The sequence below is a fragment of the Melanerpes formicivorus genome, unplaced genomic scaffold (genome assembly GCF_026170545.1).
Source record: "Melanerpes formicivorus ecotype bairdi unplaced genomic scaffold, bMelFor1.0.p_v2 SCAF_399, whole genome shotgun sequence".
NCBI lineage: Eukaryota > Metazoa > Chordata > Aves > Piciformes > Picidae > Melanerpes > Melanerpes formicivorus.
Window position 1 is genome coordinate 151983 of NW_027142751.1, and position 20542 is coordinate 172524.

The 20542-nt window shown below is 67.7% G+C and overlaps 1 protein-coding gene and 1 long non-coding RNA gene across 5 annotated transcripts; one reads left to right on the plus strand and one right to left on the minus strand.

Annotated features, from left to right (window-relative positions):
- Window positions 1-336: 336 nt before the first annotated feature.
- On the minus strand, window positions 337-12835 carry TIMELESS (timeless circadian regulator). 4 transcript variants are annotated; one of them, XM_068170462.1, is made up of 30 exons: window positions 12722-12835; window positions 11980-12099; window positions 10964-11117; window positions 10775-10889; window positions 10616-10678; window positions 10385-10486; window positions 10127-10282; window positions 9923-10050; window positions 9358-9445; window positions 9073-9249; window positions 8338-8555; window positions 8084-8187; window positions 6725-6894; window positions 6083-6211; window positions 5835-5986; window positions 5652-5749; window positions 4981-5101; window positions 4697-4898; window positions 4049-4200; window positions 3861-3946; window positions 3624-3747; window positions 3453-3535; window positions 3234-3373; window positions 2950-3133; window positions 2794-2862; window positions 2601-2719; window positions 1550-1694; window positions 1396-1441; window positions 1167-1264; window positions 337-947 (listed from the first exon to the last, which is right to left on the minus strand). In XM_068170462.1, the coding sequence occupies exons 2-30, from the start codon at window positions 12074-12076 to the stop codon at window positions 826-828; spliced, it is 3642 nt and encodes a 1213-aa protein (XP_068026563.1). In that variant the 5' UTR covers window positions 12077-12099; window positions 12722-12835; the 3' UTR covers window positions 337-825. The 4 variants fall into 4 exon arrangements, with proteins under 4 accessions (XP_068026563.1, XP_068026562.1, XP_068026561.1 ...); XM_068170461.1 differs by having other exon boundaries at window positions 11980-12110; XM_068170460.1 differs by lacking the exon at window positions 12722-12835 and having other exon boundaries at window positions 1396-1438; window positions 11980-12366.
- On the plus strand, window positions 6781-15013 carry LOC137459699 (uncharacterized). Its single transcript, XR_010992460.1, has 8 exons — window positions 6781-6880; window positions 8042-8162; window positions 8376-8507; window positions 10961-11091; window positions 13132-13435; window positions 13817-13856; window positions 13985-14315; window positions 14417-15013. It is a non-coding gene; the product is annotated as an uncharacterized lncRNA (long non-coding RNA).
- Window positions 15014-20542: the final 5529 nt, after the last annotated feature.

The following is a 20542-nucleotide window of genomic DNA, read 5'->3' on the forward strand; positions in this document are numbered from 1 at the left end:
GTCGTCAGCACCCCCTGGGGCTATGCCAGCCCCCCACGGGGGCCACGCCAGCCCTTCACATCCTCCCCTGCCCAAGCCCCCCAGGCTCACCCGTTCGTGACGCCGCCGTTGCCCTCGCCCCGTCCAGCCGCCGCCGCCGCGGTCGCCGCCGCGGTCCCTTTATGGGCGAGCAGGAGGGGTTGCGACACGCAGGGCCTTGGCCACCTCCCTGTCCCCTCCTGCGGGGCCAGGGCTCAGGGCAGGCCCTGGGGCCAGGGCGGCTTGACCTCCCAACCCCCCGCGCCTCGGGGATGTGACACCCCCGGAGCCACGAATTGAGCGAGGCTGAGAGCTGCGGGGGGTTGAGTTATTTATTTGGGCTCCTGCCCGAGTTCAAAGGAGTGACCAAAAAGCAGGAGGAGTTCCAGGGAAGGGGGAAACAGGGAACTGGGGGCGGGGGGGAAACAGGGATCTTTTTGGGGAAAACCCAGGGATTTTGGGGGGGAAAAAAAAACACAGGGAAGTTGGAGAAAAAATAAGGAGTTTAGGGAAAAATGAGGGAGTGTGGGGGAAAAAAAGGGGGATTGGGGGGGAATAAAAAGAGGGATTGGGGGGGATAAAAAGAGGGATTGGGGGGGAATAAAAAGAGGGATTGGGGGGGAATAAAAAGAGGGAGATGGAGGCTGCAGGCAACCCAGCAGGGAAGGGGCAGTGGGCAGAGGCCCTGCCAGCATTTGCAGCCCCTTCAAACCAACTCCAGCACCTGCAGCAAGCCCCAACCCCCAGCAAACTTCCTCAGCCATGGGCAGGGGGAGCCCCAACAAGCCTCAGGGCAGGGGCAGCCTCTCAATCTTCCTCCTCCTCATCCTCCTCCTCCAAGCGACGGAGACGCTTCCGCCTGCCCAGGGGCTGCAGGTCCTCCTCTTCCTCCTCCTCCTCGTGGGGGGCTGCAGGGCTTGGATCTGGGGCTGGAGGGAGCAGAGGATGAGCTGAGCCCCTCTGAATTGGGGGTGCAGGGAGTGGGGGTGCACTGCTGCCCCCATCCCCAGCATCTCCTCAGCCCCAGGGCTGTGGCGAAGGGGCTGGAAATGGGATCCAGCAGCAGGCTGGGCTCAGCTCCTGGTGACAGCAGGGAGGAAGAGCTCCCCCTGAGCCCCCCAGGAGAGAGTGGAAGGGGCTGAACCCACCTGGGCTTGCTTCAGCCTCATCCTCACTGTCGAGCTCCCGGCGCCTCTTGGTGCCCCCCTGCACCGGGCTGGGGGCAGGGACAGGCTCCTCACTGCAGCTGTGGGCACAAGGGTTGGCATGGGGAGAAGCCAGGGGGCTGGGTGCCCTCCCCAGCTGAGGAAAAGGACCACTCCCAGAATTGGGGAGAGCCCCCAGAAGTGGGCCCAGGGTGTGGGAGCCCTTCCTCACCTCTCAGAGTCTGATCCCAGCCCTGCTGGTGGCTGCAGTGCTGCTGCTGGGCACGAGAGAGGGGGTTGAGGGCACAGGAAGAGGGGTTGGGGGCACAGGAAGAGGGGTTCAGGGCCAGCCCCACAGCTGGTGGAACCCCATCCCAGCTCCTCACCTGAAGCAGGGTCCTGGGGACTCTGGGGTGGCTCCAGCAGCCCCTGGGGGGACCCCGGGGGGTCGTGGCCGCACTGGGCGATGGAGGCAGCCAAGCGCCGGAGCTGCTGCGGGCCGAGGGCAGCAGGGATGCGCCAGAAGGATTCCTGGGGGGGGGAGAGATGAAGGAGAGCTGCAGCAGGGAGCAGGGCAGGGGGGAGCAGGGCTGGGGGGGGGAAGCAGGGCAGGGGGAGCAGGGCTGGGGGGAGCAGAGCTGGGGGGGGAGCAGGGCAGGGGGGAGCAGGGCAGGGGGGAGCAGGGCTGGGGGGGGAGCAGAGCTGGGGGGGGGAGCAGAGCTGGGGGGAGCAGGGCAGGGGGGGGGAGCAGAGCTGGGGGGGTAGCAGAGCTGGGGGGGGAGCAGGGCAGGGGGGGGGAGCAGGGCAGGGGGGAGCAGGGCTGGGGGGAGCAGGGCTGGGGGGAGCAGGGCAGGGGGGAGCAGGGCAGGGGGGAAGCAGGGCTGGGGGGAGCAGGGCTGGGGGAGCAGGGCTGGGGGAGCAGGGCAGGGGGGAGCAGGGCTGGGGGGAGCAGGGCTGGGGGAGCAGGGCAGGGGGGAGCAGGGCTGGGGGGAGCAGGGCTGGGGGGGGAGCAGGGCAGGGGAAGCAGGGCAGGGGGGAGCAGGGCAGGGGGGAGCAGAGCTGGGGGGGGAGCAGGGCTGGGGGAGCAGGGCCCTCACCTGCTCGCTGGCAGGGCAGGGGGGAGCAGGGCAGGGGGGAGCAGGGCTGGGGGGGGAGCAGGGCAGGGGGGAGCAGGGCAGGGGGGAGCAGGGCAGGGGGGAGCAGAGCTGGGGGGGGGAGCAGAGCTGGGGGGGGAGCAGGGCTGGGGGGAGCAGGGCTGGGGAAGCAGGGCAGGGGAAGCAGGGCTGGGGGAAGCAGGGCAGGGCTGGGGGGAGCAGGGCTGGGGGAGCAGGGCTGGGGGGAGCAGGGCAGGGGGGAGCAGGGCAGGGGGGAGCAGGGCTGGGGGGAGCAGGGCAGGGCTGGGGGGAGCAGGGCTGGGGGGAGCAGCAGGGCCCTCACCTGCTCGCTGGCAGGGGGCCGCAGCCCCAGCTGCCTCAGCAGCCTGCGGAACCCGGGGTCCTCCATGGCCTCCTCATTCTCCTCCGTGAGTGGCACCAGTGGCACCGGGTGGCACACCCCTGGGCGGGCAGCACTGTCAAGCCCAGCCCTGCTGCCCCCCCCCGGTGCCCACCCCAGCCCCTTGCCCGCTCACCATCCTCCTCTCTGTCCCCAGCTGCCCTCTTCAGGCAGTTCTCCACCCACCGCAGGGGCCCGGCCAGGCCTGGGGACAAGCAGAGGCTGACACAGGATCCGACCCCGGAGCCAAGCCCCGCTCGGGGGAGGGGCAGCTCAGAACCCCCTCCCCTACCTTTCTGCTGCAGCCGACGTGCCAAGCCCTGCCCAGCCCCTTCCTTAGGTGCCCAGTGGTCCTCCTTCTTTGCCCCTTCCTCTGTCTCTTCCTCCTCCTCCTCCTCCTCCTCCTCTTCCTCCTCGCTGTCTCCATCATCCTCCTCGCTGTCCTGAGTGGGCACCACCGGGGCAGCTGCTGCGCCCTGCGGGGACCAGCAGCATTTGGATGCCTGTGCTGGGGGCAGCACCAGCTGGGCACAGCCCGGGGGGGGGGCCCCCAAAAGCCTTTCCCCCCTCCCATACCATCGAGGGTCTCTCCTTCCTCCGCCGCTTCTTGTAGAGCTCCCTGCGCTCTGCCACCAGCCCCAGCCCCAGCAGCTTCTCCACCACCCGAGCCCGGGACCGCCGGGCCGTGAGGTGCTTCAGGATGTTCCCCAGGACGTCTGTGGGGTGAGAAGGGGTCAGGGTGGGATCTGGGGGGGGGGAGGCTCTGAGGGGGGTGCCCACCCCAGCTCCACTCACCCTCTGAGCCCTGGAACTCCTGGAAGAGCCGAGTCAGCTCCAGCTCCTGCTCCTGCGTCCACAGCACGATGCCGGTGCCCTTCCTGGGGGTGGGGGGAAACACAGCCTCTGTCTTTGGGGGGGCCCTCACCCCACCATGGGGTGGGGGTGGGGTGGTGCCCCCTAACTTACCTGACCCTTGGGAAATCCTTGGTGCTGCTGGCCAGCCCCAGCCTCACCAGCTGCTTCACCACCTGCCTGCGCGTCCGGCCGGGCACCGAGAGGTGGGCGAGGATGGCAGCGATGATGTCCTCGCCTAGGGGAGGGCAAAGGGATGGACACCCCCTCCCCAAACCACGGGGGGGGGGGGGGGGGAGGAGGTGTGTGTCTATCTCACTGCTCCCCCCCACCTCCAGGACACCCCAATACCTTCCACCTCTTTGTATTTCCAGTACAGCTCCTGCAGCTCCTGCTCCTCTTGGGGGGTCCAGGGAGGGACTCTGCTCTTCCTGGCCCTGGGCAAGGGGTGGAGGTGAAGGGAGGTGAGAAAAGGGGGGGGGGGGGAGAAGGGAGGGCAAGGCAGCCTCCTCCCAAGCCCCCTCCCCAGCCCCACTGACCCTTCTCCCTCCTGCAGGGAGCCGTAGCCCTCAGTCATCTCGCGGACGGTGGCTGAGCTCTTCCAGAAGAGCAGCTCCACGAAGGCCTTCTTGTTGGTGGCTGCCAGCGAGAAGAACTTGCCCAGGATGAACTTGGCCAAGGTCACCAACTCCTGGGGGCAGAGGGAGGCAGAGTGGGGCTGGGGAGGGGGGAAATCAGTGGGGAAGGGGAGACAGTGGAGAATGGGGCACGGGGGGGATGGGGAATGGAAGGGACAGAGGGGATGGGGGGTGGAGGGGATGGGGGCAGGAAGACAGGGAACAGGGGGAATGGGAGACAGGAGGGGATGGTGGGGAATGGGCAACGGAGGGGATGGAGGGCAGGGGAGAATGGGGTCAGGAAGATAGGGAAGAGGGGGAATGGGGGACAGGAAGATAGGGAACACGGGGAATGGGGGGGAATGGGGAATGGAGGGGTGGGGGGAATGGCAGACAGGAAGGGATGGGGGACAGGAGGGGATGGGGGACTGGAGGGAATGGGGGACTGGAGGGGATGGGGGGGAATGGGAACGGGGGGGACAGCAGGGCTGGATCCCTTCATGCAGGGAGGGGGTGCCGAGGTGGGGGGGTGTCAGCCGAGGCCTGGGCAGGGGGGAGGGGTGGCCTGACCTGGTGTGCAGCAGCTGCAGGGTCGTTGAGGAGCCGGTGGAAGAGGTTGAAGAGGGAGAGCTGGAAGAGCAGGGGCTCCATGCGCAGGTCCCGCGCCAGGCGGTGCAGCAGGCGCGCGGCGCAGTGGTTGGTCCTGGGGCTGTTCCTGGGGTACCCTCGCAGCAGCACCACCAGGGCCCGCACCACAGGGGCGCAGGCAAACCTACCCAGGGGGCGCTGGTGAGGCTGGCTGCCCAGAACCACCCCCCCCGCCCAGGACCCCTCCCCACCGAGCCTTTGCTCACCTCTTCAGGTAGTCCAGGAAGTTGAACTCCTTCTCCGCCACCTGCACTGTGTTCTGCTCCTCTTCCTCCTCCTCCTCCTCCTCCTCTTCCTCCTGCTCCTCGGTTTCTGGGGGTGTGTTGCCTGCAGGGGGAGGATGGTGAGGATTTAAGAAGGATATTGAGACACTTGAATGTGTCCAGAGGAGGGCAGCAAGGCTGGGGAGGGGTCTGGGCACAAGCCCTGTGAGGAGAGGCTGAGGGAGCTGGGGTTGTTTAGCCTGGAGAAGAGGAGGCTCAGGGGAGACCTTCTTGCTCTCTGCAACTCCCTGAAGGGAGGCTGCAGCCAGGTGGGGGTTGGGCTCTTCTCCCAGGCAGCACCAGAACAAGAGGACACAGTCTCAAGCTGTGCCAGGGGAGGTTTAGGCTGGAGGTGAGGAGAAAGTTCTTCCCAGCAAGAGAGATTGGCCCTTGGGATGTGCTGCCCAGGGAGGTGGTGGAGTCCCCATCCCTGGAGGGGCTCAGGAGGGGATTGGATGTGGCACTGGGAGCCATGGCTCAGTTAGTCATGAGGTGTTGGGTGACAGCTTGGACTTGATGACCTCTGAGGTCTTTTCCAACCTTATTGATTCTATGACCCTAAGCCCTCCCCTCCCATCCCAGAGCTCTCTCGGGGGCAGCAGTGGGAGACTCACAGGGCAGGGGGGCGAGGAGGATCTCCCGCAGCAGCTGAGCCTCCTCGGCCGGCCCCGCGTCAGCAGCTCCAAACACCTCCCCCTCGGGCCACACCTCCCTGGGGGAGAGGGGCACAGGCTGGCACCACGTCCCTGTGCCCCCCTGCCAGGGGGTGGGGAGGCTGGGGAGTGCGGTGCCGGCACCTGGCGGAGCGGAGCAGCTGCAGGGCCTGGGGGGCTCGGCCCCCCCGCAGGCAGCCCTGGATCTGCAGCAGAGCCTCCGAGCGCTGCTCCTCCACCGGCGTCTCCGAGGCGGCGTCGAAGGGCACCAGGCCCTCAGGCAGGGGCACCTCGCCCTAGGGCAGGCCACTGTCACCCCACATCCTCACCAGAGCGCCCCAGAGGGCTGTAACCCACACTCTGCAGCCTGACCCCCCCCCCACCCCCCATACCTGCAGGCAAGCCTGGAGCTGCGGTGCCAACCCTGCCCACAGCTCCTCCAGCTCTGCTGTGCTGAGGGGCTGCGGGGTGAGGGCTGCCTGCTGCTGCTGCTTCCTCTTCTTCCTCCTCATTCTCTTGCTCTGGGAGGCAAAGATCAAAGGATCAGAGGATGTTAGGGGAGGGGGGGGGCATCAGGAAGAGTCTCGGGGGAGTCAGGAGGAGGGGGCAGGGAGGGGCAGGAGGAGAGGGGCAGGGAGGGAGGGTCCAGAGGAGAGGGGCAGGGAGGGAGGGTCCGGAGGAGGCAGGTAGGCAGGGAGGGAAGGTCTGCAGGAGGCAGGCAGGCAGGGAGGGAAGGTCTGGAGGAGGCAGGGAGGGAGGGAAGGTCTGGAGGAGGCAGGGAGGGAGGGAGGGAAGGTCTGCAGGAGGCAGGCAGGGAGGGAAGGTCTGCAGGAGGCAGGCAGGGAGGGAAGGTCCGCAGGAGGCAGGCAGGGAGGGAAGGTCTGGAGGAGGCAGGCAGGGAGGGAAGGTCTGCAGGAGGCAGGCAGGCAGGGAGGGTCCGCAGGAGGCAGGCAGGCAGGGTCCGTGCGCTTCCCTCCCCCCAGCAGGGCCCGGGGCGGGGGCTGGGGGCGGGGGGCGAGGCCCGGGGCCGGCACCTGCACCACGAGGCTGGCACGGCCGCGGCAGAAGCGCTCCAGCAGCCGCAGGAAGAGGTGGGAGGTCTCCACCAGGTCCCGCAGGAAGCTCCGCGGCTGCCTGGCTTCGTCGAACTTCCTGAAGAGGGTGAGGAAGAGCTCCCGGAACTCCATCAGGTAGAAGATGTTGCCTGAGGAAGGAAAGAGGGCTCCAGGGCTGGGGGAAAAGACCTCTGAGGGCATCCAACCCTTCCCCGACTCTGCCGAGGCCACAGCTTGCTGGGAGGCTCCGAGATGCCCCCAGGGATGAGGACTCTTCCCCAGCCTCCTCCCTGGGCAGCTTGGGCCAGGCTTGGAGAACCCTTCCAGGCCAGAGGTTTCTCCTCATGGCCAACCTAAACCTCCCCTGGGGCGACCTGAGGCTGTTCCACCTCAGCCTGGTCCTTGCTCCGTGGCACAAGAGCCCAACCCCCACCTGGCTCCAGCCTCCTCTCAGGGAGCTGCAGCCGGCCAGGAGGTCTCCCCTCAGCTGCATCAGGTTGCCCAGGGCCTCCTGGAGCCTTATCTCCAGGGCTGGGGCTTCCAGCACCTCCCTGGGCAAGCTGCTGCAGTGTTCCAGCAGCCTCAGAGTGCAGAACTCCTTCCTGACATCCAATCCCCACCTGCCCTGCTCTAGTCTGAAGCCATTGCCCCTGGGCCTCTCCCCAGCAGTCTCTCCCCAGCCTCCCTGGAGCCTCCTTCAGCTACTGGAAGGTTGCTCTAAGGTCTCCCCAGAGCCTCCTCTTCTCCAGGCTGAGCACCCCCAGCTCCCTCAGCCTGTCCTGGTGGCAGAGCTGGAGCATTTTCCTGGCCCTGCTCTGGCCCTGCTCCATCAGGTCCAGACCTGGGTGCAGGGCTCCAGACCTGGGATGCAGAGCTCCAGACCTGGGATGCAGGGCTCCAGACCTGGGTGCAGAGCTCCAGACCTGGGTGCAGAGCTCCAGACCTGGGTGCAAGGCTCCAGACCTGGGTGCAGGGCTCCAGACCTGGGTGCAGGGCTCCCAGTGAGCTCTTGTGGCAGAATCTCCTCTCTGGCTCTGCTCTCAGTGCATCTTTGGATGCAGCCCAGGCTCTGATTTGCCTTCAGCTGCTCCTCACACCTTCTCCAGAGCCTTCTCCTTCTGTGCCCTTCTCTGGACCTTCCCCAGCCCCTCAATATCCTTCTGGCATTGAGGGGCCCCCCAAGACCCCCACCCCAGTTCCCCAGCTGTGCCCTCCCCAGCGCTGAGCCCCTCCTTGCCTCCTGTCCTACCACAGGTGGAGGCCAGAAGGCCTCTCCCTCAGCCTCCTTTCTTGCAGATTGAGGCTTGGACTGCCCTCCCCACCCCCCCCAGGACTCACTCTTGATGACCTGGCTGCTGTCCCTCACTGCCTGCTCCGGGGACCTGTCCATCTCCTGCACCGTCCTCAGCAGCTCCTGGTAAGCCTTCAACGCCAAATGCATCCTGCAGGGGGACAGCAGCAGTGCAGGGGGAGGCCAGGAGCCTTGGCAGGCTCTAAACCACTCACAGGGGTGCCCCAAGCACCCGTGGAGGGGTCCTGCAAGCCCCCAGAGAGGTGTGCCAAGCCCCCGTGGGGGTGTCCTGAGCCCCCACCTCCGAGCCCAGGTGGCTGCCTCCTTCTTGTCCACCAGAGCCATCTCGTAGTAGTTGGTGAGGTGCTGCTGGATGAAGTGGAAGGTTCTGAGCCCCAGGGTCTCGGACACCAGCTCGGGGCGGAAGCCTCTGCGCCGGTTGAAGGCCATGAAGAAGGAGGTGGCCCACAGGTAGTAGGTCTCATCGTGCTGCTGAGCCTTCTCCCTCAGCAGCTGCTCCTGAGGGGGTGGTGGTGGTGCCAGAGATGGCTTCAGCCAGGCTCCCACCACGCAGCTTGAACCCCTCCTAACCCCCATCCCCCATTCCCAAATCCCCCTCTGAACCCCTCCTAAACCCCACTCTGAACTCCTCCTAACCCTTCATCCCCAAATCCCCCTCTGAACCCCTCCTAAACCCCACTCTGAACTTCTCCTAACCCTTCATCCCCAAATCCCCTTCTGAATCCCTCCTAAACCCCCTCTGAACCCCTACATCTCCTAAACTCCCTCTGAACCCCTCCTAAATCCCTCCTAACAACCCCCTCCTAAACCCCTCCTAACCCTCCCTGCATCTCTTAAACCCCCTCTGACCCCCTCCTAAGAAACCCCCTCTGAACCCTTCCTAACCCCCCACCCCCTGCCTCCCCCTGGCCTCCTGTGGCTGCTCTCCCAAGGCTGAGGAGGAGGAGGAGGAGCGGGGCTGGGTGGGCGTGAGGAGGGGGACAGGGGGTGGGGGAGCCCCCCAGCAGCCTCTCACCTTGACCAGCAGCATCAGAGGGTTGTAGCAGTCCTGCAGGAAGTCCAGGCAGAAGCTGTGCAGGAAGAGCCTCACGCTGTGCGCAGAGCGCCGCGGGGCCGCGCCCTCGGGGGCCGGCTGCCGCCGCCGCGGCACCCTGCGCGGCTCCTTGCCCAGGTCGTGGCTGTAGCTCTTCAGCTGCAAGGGGGAGGGAGGACACAGGAAGGAGTGGCGCAGGCAGGGTCACACCCACCCCGCCCCCCCCAGCTCCCCTCCTCCCCCCGGGTCCCTGTCCCCTGCCCTCACGTTGTGGAGCCCTTTGTGGAAGACGACGTCGCGGTCCCCGATGGCCTTCAGCCCCTGCAGGACGTAGGAGCCGCCGAAGCGAGAGTGCCTGGCACGGGGGGAGGGGGAGACAGCCTTGGTATGGGGGGGTCCTGGTCCTGCCAGCCTTGCCAGGGGGGCCTTAGCTTCAATATAGGGGTCCTGGCCCTTGCCATGGGGGTCTTAGCCTTGATACAAGGGTCCTGCCCTTGCCAGGGGGGTCTTAGCCTTTGATATAGAGGTCCTGGCCATTGCTATGGAGGTCTTAGCCTTGATACAGGGGTCCTGGCCCTTGCCATGGGGGTCCCAGCCTCCCTACAGGGGTCCAAGCCCTGCCATGGGTGTGCCAGCATCACTATGGGGGGGTGGGTGTGTCTTTGCCTCACCACGGGGGTCCCGGCCCTGCCACGGGGCACTCCGCCTCACCACGGGGGTCCTTCCTTTTGCCCTCGGGGTCCTGGGTCTACCACGGGGCTCTCATCCTTGCCACGGGGGTCCTGGCCCTGCCCTGGCGGGGGTGGGGGTCCCGTCCTTGCCCCTTCCTCACCTGGAGGGGCGCTGCAGCGCCCGGACCCTCCTCTCTGCCAGCTCCCTCTGCCGCAGCGCTTCCAGCTCCCGGGCAGCCTCCCCGCGCTCCGCCTGCCCCTGCCCCAGCGCCGCCAGCTCCTCGGGGCTCTGCGGGCGGCACCGTCGCTTAGGGGGGGCTCCCTGCCAGCGTCCCCCGCCCCATCCCCACCCGGGCCCACCTCACCTGGTCCCGGAACATGAGGGAGGTGATCTCCAGCACGTGCAGGGCCCACTGCTGCTCCGCCGGGGAGCTGGCCAGGAACTTCAGCAGGTCGTCCAAGCCGCTGATGTGCAGCGCCCACAGCACCCGGTCGTGCAGGCTGGCATCGCCATCCACGCCCTGGGGGGGGTGCGTGGGGCTCAGCAAACAGGGGTTTGGAAGCCACCTCACCCCCCCCCCCCCCCCCCCAAAATCAAGGAGGGGAAGGTCCCAAAGTGCTACCTGCTCCTCAGCGGGGTCCGGGGGGACGTGCAGCACGTTGCGCACCAGCAGCAGGATCCTCTCGATCAGCAGAGTGTCCTCCTCCTGCCTCTGCTCCCAGTCCTGGGGGGACAGAGCCATGAGGGGTTCCCCAGACCTGGCACCCACAGGGACCCCCCCAGCCCCCTCGTTTGGGTGGGGGCAAGCCCCCCACAGCCCCCAGCAGGAGCTGCGCGGGGCCCTGGCACTCACCAGCTGCAGCAGGTGGTAGAGCTTCTCGCTGAGCACCCCGAAAACTTTCTCACTGGCAAAAGCCTGCAGCAAGCCCTTGGGTGAGCTCTGGGCTTGGAGGGGAGGCTTTGGGACACCCCCACTCACCCACCCAGGGGCCCCCGCTGTGGGCAGCCTCACCTCTTTGTAAGCCTGGAGGTAGGAGAGGACCTGGAGGAAGTGGTGCCTGGCGGTGGCATCTTGGGGCACTTTGCCGAAGCAGAGCAGGGCTGGCTGGGTCAGGTTCACCATCAGCCTGCAGAGGAGCAGGGGTTGGTACTGGGGACCCACTGCTCCACGGGGGTGACCCCCCCATCCCCCCCTCAGTACCTGACCACAGCATCAAAGAGCACTTTGTCCTGGGGGTACTGGACCAGGAGGGGCAGGAGGTCGTTCTGCAGGATCTGGGCCGCCCCCAGCTGCTGCCGGACGTCCCTGGTCTCGTCCTCATGCCGCAGGTACCGGATCAGGTCCTTGACGCTTTCTGGGGAGGGGGTGCCAGTGCCATGAAGACCCCCCCCAAGAGGTCATAGAATCACAGAATTGGCAGGGTTGGAAGGGACCTCGAGGCTCAGCCAGCCCCAACCCCCTGCTATGGGCAGGGAGCCCTCACACCACAGCAGGTTGCTCACAGCCACCTCCAGCCTGGCCCTCAGCACCTCCAGGGATGAGGCTTCCACCCCCTCCCTGGGCAGCCTGTGCCAGGCTCTCACCACCCTCCTGGGGAACAACTTCTTCCTCACAGCCAAGCTGAGTCTCCCCACTTCCAGTTTTGCTCCATCCCCCCCAGTCCTATCCCTCCCTCACAGCCTCCAAAGTCCCTCCCCAGCTTTCCTGCAGCCCCCTGCAGCCCCTGGGAGGCCACCAGAAGGTCTCCTGGGAGCCTTCTCCTCTCCAGCCTGCACAACCCCAACTCTCTCAGGCTGTGCTCAGCTCCAGCCCTCTGCTCCTGCTCTGGACACCTTCCAGCCCCTCCAGAGCCTTCCTGGCACAGAGGCTCCAGAGCTGCAGCTGTGGGCTCAGCAGAGTGGAGCAGAGGGGCAGATTCCCCTCCCTGGCCCTGCTGGCCACACTTCTGCTGCTGCAGCCCAGGCTCTGCTTGGCTCTCTGGGCTGCAAGTGCTCCCTGCTGGCTCCTGCTGAGCTTCTCCTCCAGAACCACCTTCGAGGCCTTTTCTTGAGGGCTGCTCTCAGCCAGTCCCTGCCAAGCCTTGGTGCTTGGGATTGCCCTGCCCCAGCTGCAGGATCTTGCCCTTGTAGACCCTCATGAGGCTGTTCTGGGCCCAGCTCTGCAGCCTCCCCAGGTCCCTCTGGAGGGGTCCCTTCCCCAACACCGAGCCCACCTACCCAGGCAGTCGGGCTCCCGGTGGTAGATGTCCCCTTCCAGGTAGCCCAGGGCACTGCAGGTGGCCAGCAGCTCGCAGTTCATCATGTACCAGTCCATGCAGCGCCGCCGGGCGCTGCCAGCTGCGTGCCCGCTGGGGGACATCCGTCAGTGCCACCACCCCGGGGCACCTCACCACACCTTCCGGGGTCCTCCCCCCCCGCGCCGGTACCGGGGCAGCGGACAACTCCAGGCATCTCCCACACCCTTCCCCGGGGAACCGGCCGGCCTCGGTGCCCTGGTTACCGGGTTGGGCAGCAGGGATTCCCCTTCCCCCGGGACGGTCCTTCCGCCATTTCCCGGTCCCGGTATCTCCCCCAGTACCGGAGCATCCGCTAGTCCCAGTCCCCTTCCATATAGGGGCACCCACCCAACCCCCGTCCCCCCCGGTCCCCGAATACCAACCGTGCCCGATTGCCCCGGTATGGGAACGCCCGCCGCGCCCGAACTTCCCCCGGTACCGCAGCACCCACCGGCCTCGATTCCCTCCGGTACCAGAGAACGGCCCGGGCCCCGTCCCGGAACACCCCTCGGCCCCGATTCCCCGCTCCACCGGAGCACCCACGAGGTCGGATTCCCCTCCCCGGTACCGCAGCACCCACCTGGCCCGATCCCCCCTCGGTACCGAACGGCTCCGATCCCTCCCCGCTCCCGGCGCACCCCGCCAGGCCCGGTCCCCACTTCCCGGCTCCCCTCCCCGCTCACCGGCCGCACTCCGCCGCCCTCGCCCCGGGCTGCCGGCAGCGGCGGGGGCGCCGTTACACAACCGCCCCAGTTCCCGCGGCGGGAGGCCCCGCCCGCGCCCTTCAACCGGCGACTCCCCCTCGGGCAGCTCCGGTGGGGCCCTCCCCGTCCCCCCCCCATCCCGCCCCGGGCCTGCACCGGCGGCAGCGGTGACCCCGCAGCCCCCTGCCGTCGGGTTTAACGCCGGTGCCGCCCCGGTGCTGAGGGACACCCCCCCCCCGGGGCGGGGGGGAGCAGCAGCGGCGGCATCGCCCTTTTAAGAATGGCCCCACTCGGGCCGCGTGCCCCCCCTCGGGGCGGGGCTTCCCTTGGCGGGCGCGGGAAGAGCAAGGCGGGGGTTCCTCCCCTCCCTCCTAGGGGGTCTCTTCCAGGATGTTCGCTGCCTACACCGCCCAACACCCCTCCCCCCGACAGCTGCAGCCCCCCTCCGGGGGTCCCCACGAGAGCTGGGCGCGGAGGGGAGGAGGGAAACTGAGGCAGAGGGCGGGAGAGGCGGGCGGCCGGACCCAGGAGCCTCCCTTCACTTCGGCCCCGCCCATGGGGAGGAGCCAGAAGCGCGGTCTCCGTCTATAGGGCGTAGTCAGGCGACTAGGCGACGCCCACGGGGTGGAGCCTGACGGTCTGACCACGCCTCCGTCTCCCCGGGTGGAGTCGCGGAAGGAGCTGAAGTCGCAGGTGGGAGCGTAAGTGCTTGGGGGGTCCTAAATCCTCCGTGCGCCCCCAGATCCCAGCGACCCCTGCCCCCCCCCGAACCCCCCTGCACCCCTAAATCCCTCCTGCACCCCTACTTCCCCCCTGAGTCCCTGTACACGCTTAAATCCTTCCCCGCATGACCTTTGCACCTTCCGGCAGCCGAAGTCCTTCCTGCACTCCCCTTGCACCCCCAAAATCCCCCAGCCCCTCTCAGTGCCCTCTGAACCCTTTCTGTATCCCCCTAAATCCTCCTCTGCACCCCTCGGACCCCCCCGAGAGGGTCTCCACGGTTATGGGGGCTCCCCTCAAGCCCCTTGCAGGGCGTTGGGGGCTCCCCCCTCACCCCGTGTCCCCCCCCCCCAGGTCCGGGAGCTGTCGCCTGCCATGTGGGGCCCTGGCACAGGTAAGGGTGGGGGTGACAGCCCCGAAATGATGGAGGGGCTGCCTTGATCCCTTCTCCTCTTCCCTCCAGGGGAGTGAGAGGATCAGGAACCTTCCTCCTAAACTTTCTCTTTCTACTCCCCCGCCCAGGACAGCCACCACCCCCCAACCCTGTGTACCCCCCAAACCCTGCCTACCCCCCCCCGGCCCCCTCCCCCACACCCCCCATACCCCTCCCGGCCCATGTACCCTGCTCCCGGGGTACCCCCAAACCCCCCTGGGCAACCCTTGTACCCCTCTGCCCCCCCCCCCGTATCCCTCTGGGCCCCCCCTGCCCCCCTCAGGCCCCTCCCCGGGCCCCCCATGTCCGCCCCTGCAGCCCCCCTACCCTGGGGTGCCCCCCGTGTGCCCCCCCGGGCTGGACAAGAAGGAAATGAAGAAGATGAAGAAGAAGATGAAGAAGGCTCACAAGAAACACAAGGTGAGTGGAACATGGGGTGGGGGGACACGGGGTGGGGGGACGTGGGGGGCTTACCCCTGACCCCCTGCCAGGTGCTCATGGCTGTCCCTGTCCCCCTGCAGCGCTCTTCGTCCTCCTCCTCCTCCAGCAGCGACTCTGACTGAGGCCCCCAGCACCACCAGCACCCAGCTTCTGCCACGGCCACCTGTGCCCACCCAGGTGCCCCCAGCCATCCTCAGTCCCCCCTGCCCTCCTGGCTGCTGTGGGACCACTTGGAGCCATCCATTTCCTCCTGTGTCCGTCCACGACCCTCTGTGACCGAGCAGGGCCGCTCGTGACCTCCTGTGTCTGCCTGGGACCTCCCTCTGGGTCCACTGATGACGACCTGTGACCAACTAGGACCACCCAGGACCACCCAGAGCCACCTATGGCCATCTGTGGAGCTCCTGAGTCCACCCATGACCGTGTCTGACCAAGCAGGACCACCCATGGCCATCTGTGTTACCACCTGGAATCTCCTGTGTCCATCTATGACCCTGTGTGACCAAGCAGGACCACCCATGACCACCTGTGTCCTCCTGTGTTCCTGTGCCCACCCCGCCCTGCCCTGCCCTGCCCTGCCCTGCCCTGCCCTGCCCCTTCACCCTGGGTGTTGGTGGGAGCTGCTGGGTGCTGGGGTGCCCCTGCTGCCCCCCAATAAAGCTGTGAGCCCCCCCCTACCGCTGTGTCAGTGTCTCCTTCGTGCCATCGGGGGGGCTAGGAGGGGACAAGTCCCTTGTTTTTCGGGGCGAGCTGCCCCTTTGCCCCCCAGCCTGCCCCTCTCTTGCCCCTCCTGCCCCTTGTTGCTTTGCATTGCTCCTGACAGCCCTCCCCAGGCTCCCGTTATCCCCTTCTGGCCCCCCAGTTGCTCCCCAATTGCCCCTAGCCACTCATTACCCCCTTCCTGCCCACCTCGCCCTGCTTATTGCTCCTCTCCAGTCCCTTTAGCCCGCCCGGCCCCCGCTCTCTCCGCGCAGTTCCTCCTCCCGGCCGGCGGGGGCGCTGCTGCCCCGCGCGGCCGCGCTCTGCGGCGCCGCTCCCCTCCCTGCTCGCTGGCCCGCGCGAGGCGAGGCCGGGCGGGGCACGAGGCGGGCTCCCAACGGCTCTTTCCCCGCCTCTGCCGCGCCTCGCTGGTACGCGGCGTCCGTTTCCGGGTCGGGGCGGGGTGTAAATCGGGCCGCTCCCGCCGCCCCCTCCCAGACCCGCCGCGGCCGCCGCAGCAGGAGCAGCCGCCGCCGACCGCCTCCCGCCGCCATCCCGTCCGCCTTCCCCGGCGCGCTCCCTCTCCCCCCCCACCTCCCTCCCCTCCTCCCCGCCCTCCCTCCTTCCCGCTCCGCCCGGAGCGCCCTTCTCCCGCCGCCGTTACCGGCGCCGCTCCAGGTAGGCCCGACCCCCGCCCCGCCGCCTCCTAATCCCCTTCCCTCCCCTTCCCCGACCCCTCCCTGCCGCCATCCGGCCGCGACTTCCACAACGGTCGCGGAGCCGCGGCCTCGCGTAGCTCTCTCGCGCCGCCCGCCGCCGCTCTGTCGCCGGCCGCGCCCTCACGCCAGCCCGCGGCCTACGTGCGGCCTAGTTGCGGCCTAGGCCGCGGCCTGCGTGCGCGCGGCGCCACCGGCGCCGGCCTTGGGGAGCCGCGGGGGGGGGGGGCGGGGGGGGCGGGCTGTGGGGGGGCCGCCAGCCCTCCTTCCCCTCCCCGCTGCCCCCTCCTCATTCTCGCCCGCGGGGACCGGGACCGGGGGGGAGGAGGTCGGGGAGCCGCGTGCGTCACATGGCGCCGCCACCCCTCCCCCACCGCTCCCCCCCCTCCCCCCCCCCCGGTACCGAGTGGCCGCGGGGGGGCTCCGCGGGGATCTTTTTTTCCCCTTTCTTTTCTTTCATTTTTCCTTTTTCCCCTTTTTTATTTTCCTTTTCTTTTCTATTTTTTTCCCCCTTTCTACTTCATTTCGTTTCCCCTCCCTTCTCGCGCCCGCCTCTCTCTTTTGCCGCCATCTCCGCTCGGGCTCGTCCCGACCGCCGGCGGGGTCGGAGCCTGGCTCGGAGCCGCCGCTTTCGCTCCAGAGAAATTTGGGGATGGTTTTTTTCCTCCCCCCCCCCCCCCCCGGGGCTTTTCTTCCTTCCCCCCCCCCCCGGGGGCTGCTGTATTTTTAGAAGCCTGCAGCCCCCCCCCCCCCCCGCTTCCCCCACCTCTTCCCGGCCCGGTTTGGGGTCCGGAGCCATCCCCCGAGCTCCGTGGGGCTGAGCCGCGCTCCCGGCTCTTGGTCCAGGTCCAGTTCAGAGCCGCGGGGACCGCCCCCCCCCGCAGCCCCTTTTGTGGTCGGGCGCGGGGCCGGAGGCGCGCTCCCGGCTCCGGGGCTCCTGCCGCGCTCCCGCTCCATCGATCCTGGATCTCCGACCTCGGCCTTGCTCGCCCGCCCTCGTCGCAGGAAGGAGTCGCTTTTGGAGCCACCTTCTCCAGCGCCCTCCTTCCCCCTCCCCATCCCCCCTCGCCTCGGGGGCAGGCTGATTTTGGGAGCCAAATCCCTCTCCTGGCAGCTGGTTCTCCCCCCCCCCCCCAATTGGTCCCGCTTTGGAGCCGGGATCCCGGGTGGGGGGGGCCACGGGGGGTGGGGGTGGGGGTTTGATCCCGGGGGGGAAGGCTCCGAGCCTTCCACGTGGGGCCAGGTAGGGCTGGCAGAGGATGGATGGAGGTAAGCAGCAGTTTGGGGCGGGGGGGAAGGAAGTTTTCCCTGCGGAAAAGCCTCGCCGGGAGCGGAACCGACGGCTTCGTAACCCCCCCAGCCCCCCCCCGCGGCGGCACCTTTGTGTGTGTCCCCCCCGCCCCCCGCCCGGGCTGCCAGGCGGCTCCCGACCCGTCCCGAGCTCCTCGGACTGGCGACGCCGCTGCCAGGAAAGCGAATTAGCGCTAACCAAAGCGAGCTGGGACGCTGGGGTGGGGGGAGGAGGAGGAGAGACGGCGACGAGGGGCTGCGGGGAGCCGGGGCAGCTCGGCGACAACCCCCCCGGGGGGCTCGGGGCTTAGCCTTTCCCTCCTGCCGCTGGCCGCCGGCGGAGCTCCGCTTTGGAGCCTGCCCTTCCGAGCCAGGCTTTGGGGGGGGAGGGAAACTTATTGGGACGCCGAGGCTGAGTCTTTCCGAAGCCGAAACTCTTCGGTGGGGCCTCAAGAATCATCTCCTCGGCGGAGTTTTGGGTCCCCCCCCCGCCGCCCCCCTCCCTTCCCAACCAGCTCGGAGCCTGCCCGGATTCCATCCCTCCCTTTGCCCTCTGCCTTGGGCTTGGTTAAACTTTGCCGGGGAGGGCTGAAACCCTTTGGAAGTCGGGGCGGGGGGGGGAGGGATTGAGTGTCGTCCTCCCCCCAACCCCCCCTCGGTTAACCGCTTGACTAAACCCAGCAGCGACCCTGGCAGGGGGGCAGGGGGGAGGAGGATGTTTTGCAACCTCCTCAGCCTCGCAGGTTGCTTGAAACCCGATCCGGTGCTCATGTGGCTTGCTCGGGGTGCAGCCACTTTGGAAAGGCCCTGCCCCCCCCAAAAGAAAAGCCTTCCCCCCCTGCCCCCCCCCAAAAGGAAAGCCTGCCCCCCCCCAAAAGGAAAGCCTGCCCCCCCCCCAAAAGAAAAGCCTGCCCCCCCCCCAAAAGGAAAGCCTGCCCCCCCCCCAAAAGGAAAGCCTGCCCCCCCCCCAAAAGGAAAGCCTGCCCCCTCTGCCCCCCCCCAAAAGGAAAGCCTGCCCCCCCCCCAAAAGGAAAGCCTGCTCCCCCCCCCCCCCAAAAGGAAAGCCTGCCCCCCCCCAAAAGGAAAGCCTGCTCCCCCCCCCCCAAAAGGAAAGCCTGCCCCCCCCCCAAAAGGAAAGCCTGCCCCCCCCCAAAAGGAAAGCCTTCCCCCCCCGGAGGAGTTAGCAGCTGATTTCGGAGGGGGGGGTTCAGGGCTCCCTGAATGGGGTTAAACCCAAAGGCGAAATGCTGGGGGGGGGGTTGAAGTGTTGCGGGGGGGAGGTCTTGGTTGAGGTGAGGTTAGGAGTAGAAGAAGGCTCCTGGGAAGTGAGGAAGAGAATGGAGGGGATGAAGGAAAGAGCTCCCCCCCCCCAGGGAGGAGCTGAATGCCCTCCTGTGAGACCACTCCAGCAGAGGAACAAACTTCCCGAGAGGGAGGGGTGGGGGGAGGGAAGTAAAAGCATGGAGCAGCTTGAATGCCTTGGAGCTGAGGATGGGGAGGGGTCAGAAGAGCCTCCCCCCCCCCTCCCCCCAACCAATTCCCTTCCCCTTTCCTTCCCAGCTCTGCTCCCCCCCAGCCACCAAAGAGCCCAGGAGGTGCTGCTGCAGCCCGGCCCTGCCCACAGCTCAAGATGGACACCGGTGTCATTGAGGGGGGGTTAAATGTCACGCTCACCATCAGGCTACTCATGCATGGAAAGGTAGGAAACGGGGGGGGGCACCCCTGAAATCCCCTCCCCGTGACCTGGAAATGCCCCCCTCCCCCTCCCCCCCCGCGGGGGTGATGGCAGCAGGGCCAGCAGAGAGCAGCTGGGGGTGGGCAGAAAATGGCCCTGGGGGGGTGTTAGTATTTATGGGAGCCCCCCCAATGTGGGAGCCCCCCCAAAATGGCCCTGGGGGGGTGTTAGTATTTATGGGAGCCCCCCCAATGTGGGAGCCCCCCCAAAATGGCCCTGGGGGGGTGTTAGTATTTATGGGAGCCCCCCCAATGTGGGAGCCCCCCAAAATGGCCCTGTGGGGGTGTTAGTATTTATGGGAGACCCCCCCCAATGTGGGAGCCCCCCAACTTGCCCTGTGGGGAGGACATCAAAGTCCCCCTGGGGTGTTGGTAGTACCTGAGGGGGGGCCCCCTAAAAATGGTCTCTTGGGGTTTTAGTACTCGAGGGGGGACCCAAAAAGGCCTTTCTGGGGTCTGGGTAGCTGAGGGGGTGTCAAAAAATGCCCTTTTGGGGTATCAGTCCCGGGGGGAGGGTCCCGGGGGTCCCCCCCATCCCCAAGGCACCTGAGGAGCAGTTCTGCCTCCCCGGGGCCTTGCTGGAGCTTTCTGAGCGCTGCCTGACTCTGCCTTTTGTCTCTCCCTCCCAGGAGGTGGGAAGCATCATCGGGAAGGTGAGTGAGCCCCCCCTGCCCCCCCCCCGCTCAATTCCGCTCCCTTGAGACCCCCACCCCCGACCCTGCCCCCCCCCGGCCCGCAGCAGCCCCCTGAGGCCTCTGCCCTTCTCTTTTGCTTCCCTGCAGAAAGGAGAATCCGTGAAGAAGATGCGGGAGGAGGTGAGGCCGGGGCGGGGGGGCAGCTCCCGGCGGGGGGCGCTGCTGGGCGGCGCGGAGCCGGCGGCGGCCGGGAGGGGGCGGCGCGGAGCATGCCGGGAGCCGCAGGCAGCGCGGAGCATGCCGGGAGCTGTAGGCGGGAAGCGGCAGAGGCTAAGATGGCCGCCGGGGGGGGGGGGAAGGGGAGGGAGCAGGGAGGATTCCTCCCCTCGGGAATGCCTGGGGGGGTCCTGGCTGCCCCCCCTGGAGCTGAGCTGTGGGGTGCAGCCCCTCAGCCCTGCTGGGCTGCTCCTGGGGGCCCAAGAGGGGAGCCCAAAGCCTCCATGGCTGCTGGGGGGCCCAAGAGGGGAGCCCAAAGCCTCCATGGCTGCTGGGGGGGCCCAAGGGGGGAGCCCAAAGCCTCCATGGCTGCTGGGGGGTCCAAGAGGGGAGCCCAAAGACTCCATGGCTGCTGGGCTGCTCCTGGGGGGCTCAAGGGGGAGCTCAAAGCCTCCATGGCTCCTGGGGGCCCAAGAGGGGAGCCCAAAGCCTTCATGGCTGCTGGGCTGCTTCTGGGGGTTTAGATGGGGAGCTGGGAGCCCTGATCTCTGCTCAGCTGCTTGTGGGGTGCCCCAGAGGGGAGCCCAAAGCCTTCATGGCTGCTGGGCTGCTCCTGGGGAGCTCAAGGGGGAGCTCAAAGCCTCCATGGCTGCTGGGCTGCTCCTGGGGGTCCCCAGAGGGGAGCCCAAAGCCTTCATGGCTGCTGGGGGGCCCAAGGGGGGAGCCCAAAGCCTTCATGGCTCCTGGGTTGCTTTTGGGGGTTCAGATGGGGAGCTGGGAGCCCTGGCCCCTGCTCAGCTGCTTTTGGGGGGGCCCAAGAGGGCAGTCCAAAGCCTTCATGGCTGCTGGGCTGCTTCTGGGGGTTTAGATGGGGAGCTGGGAGCCCTGATCTCTGCTCAGCTGCTTGTGGGGTGCC

Excerpts from the sequence above, each read along its gene's own strand:
- TIMELESS (XM_068170459.1), bottom strand. The coding sequence starts at position 12,121 with ATGTCCCCCAGCGGGCACGCAGCTGGCAGCGCCCGGCGGCGCTGCATG. Across the intron at positions 11,118-11,979 it reads CCGGGAGCCCGACTGCCTGG|AAAGCGTCAAGGACCTGATC; the intron begins GTAGGTGGGCTC and ends CCCCCTCCCCAG. Across the intron at positions 10,890-10,963 it reads CTCTTTGATGCTGTGGTCAG|GCTGATGGTGAACCTGACCC; the intron begins GTACTGAGGGGG and ends GCTCCTCTGCAG.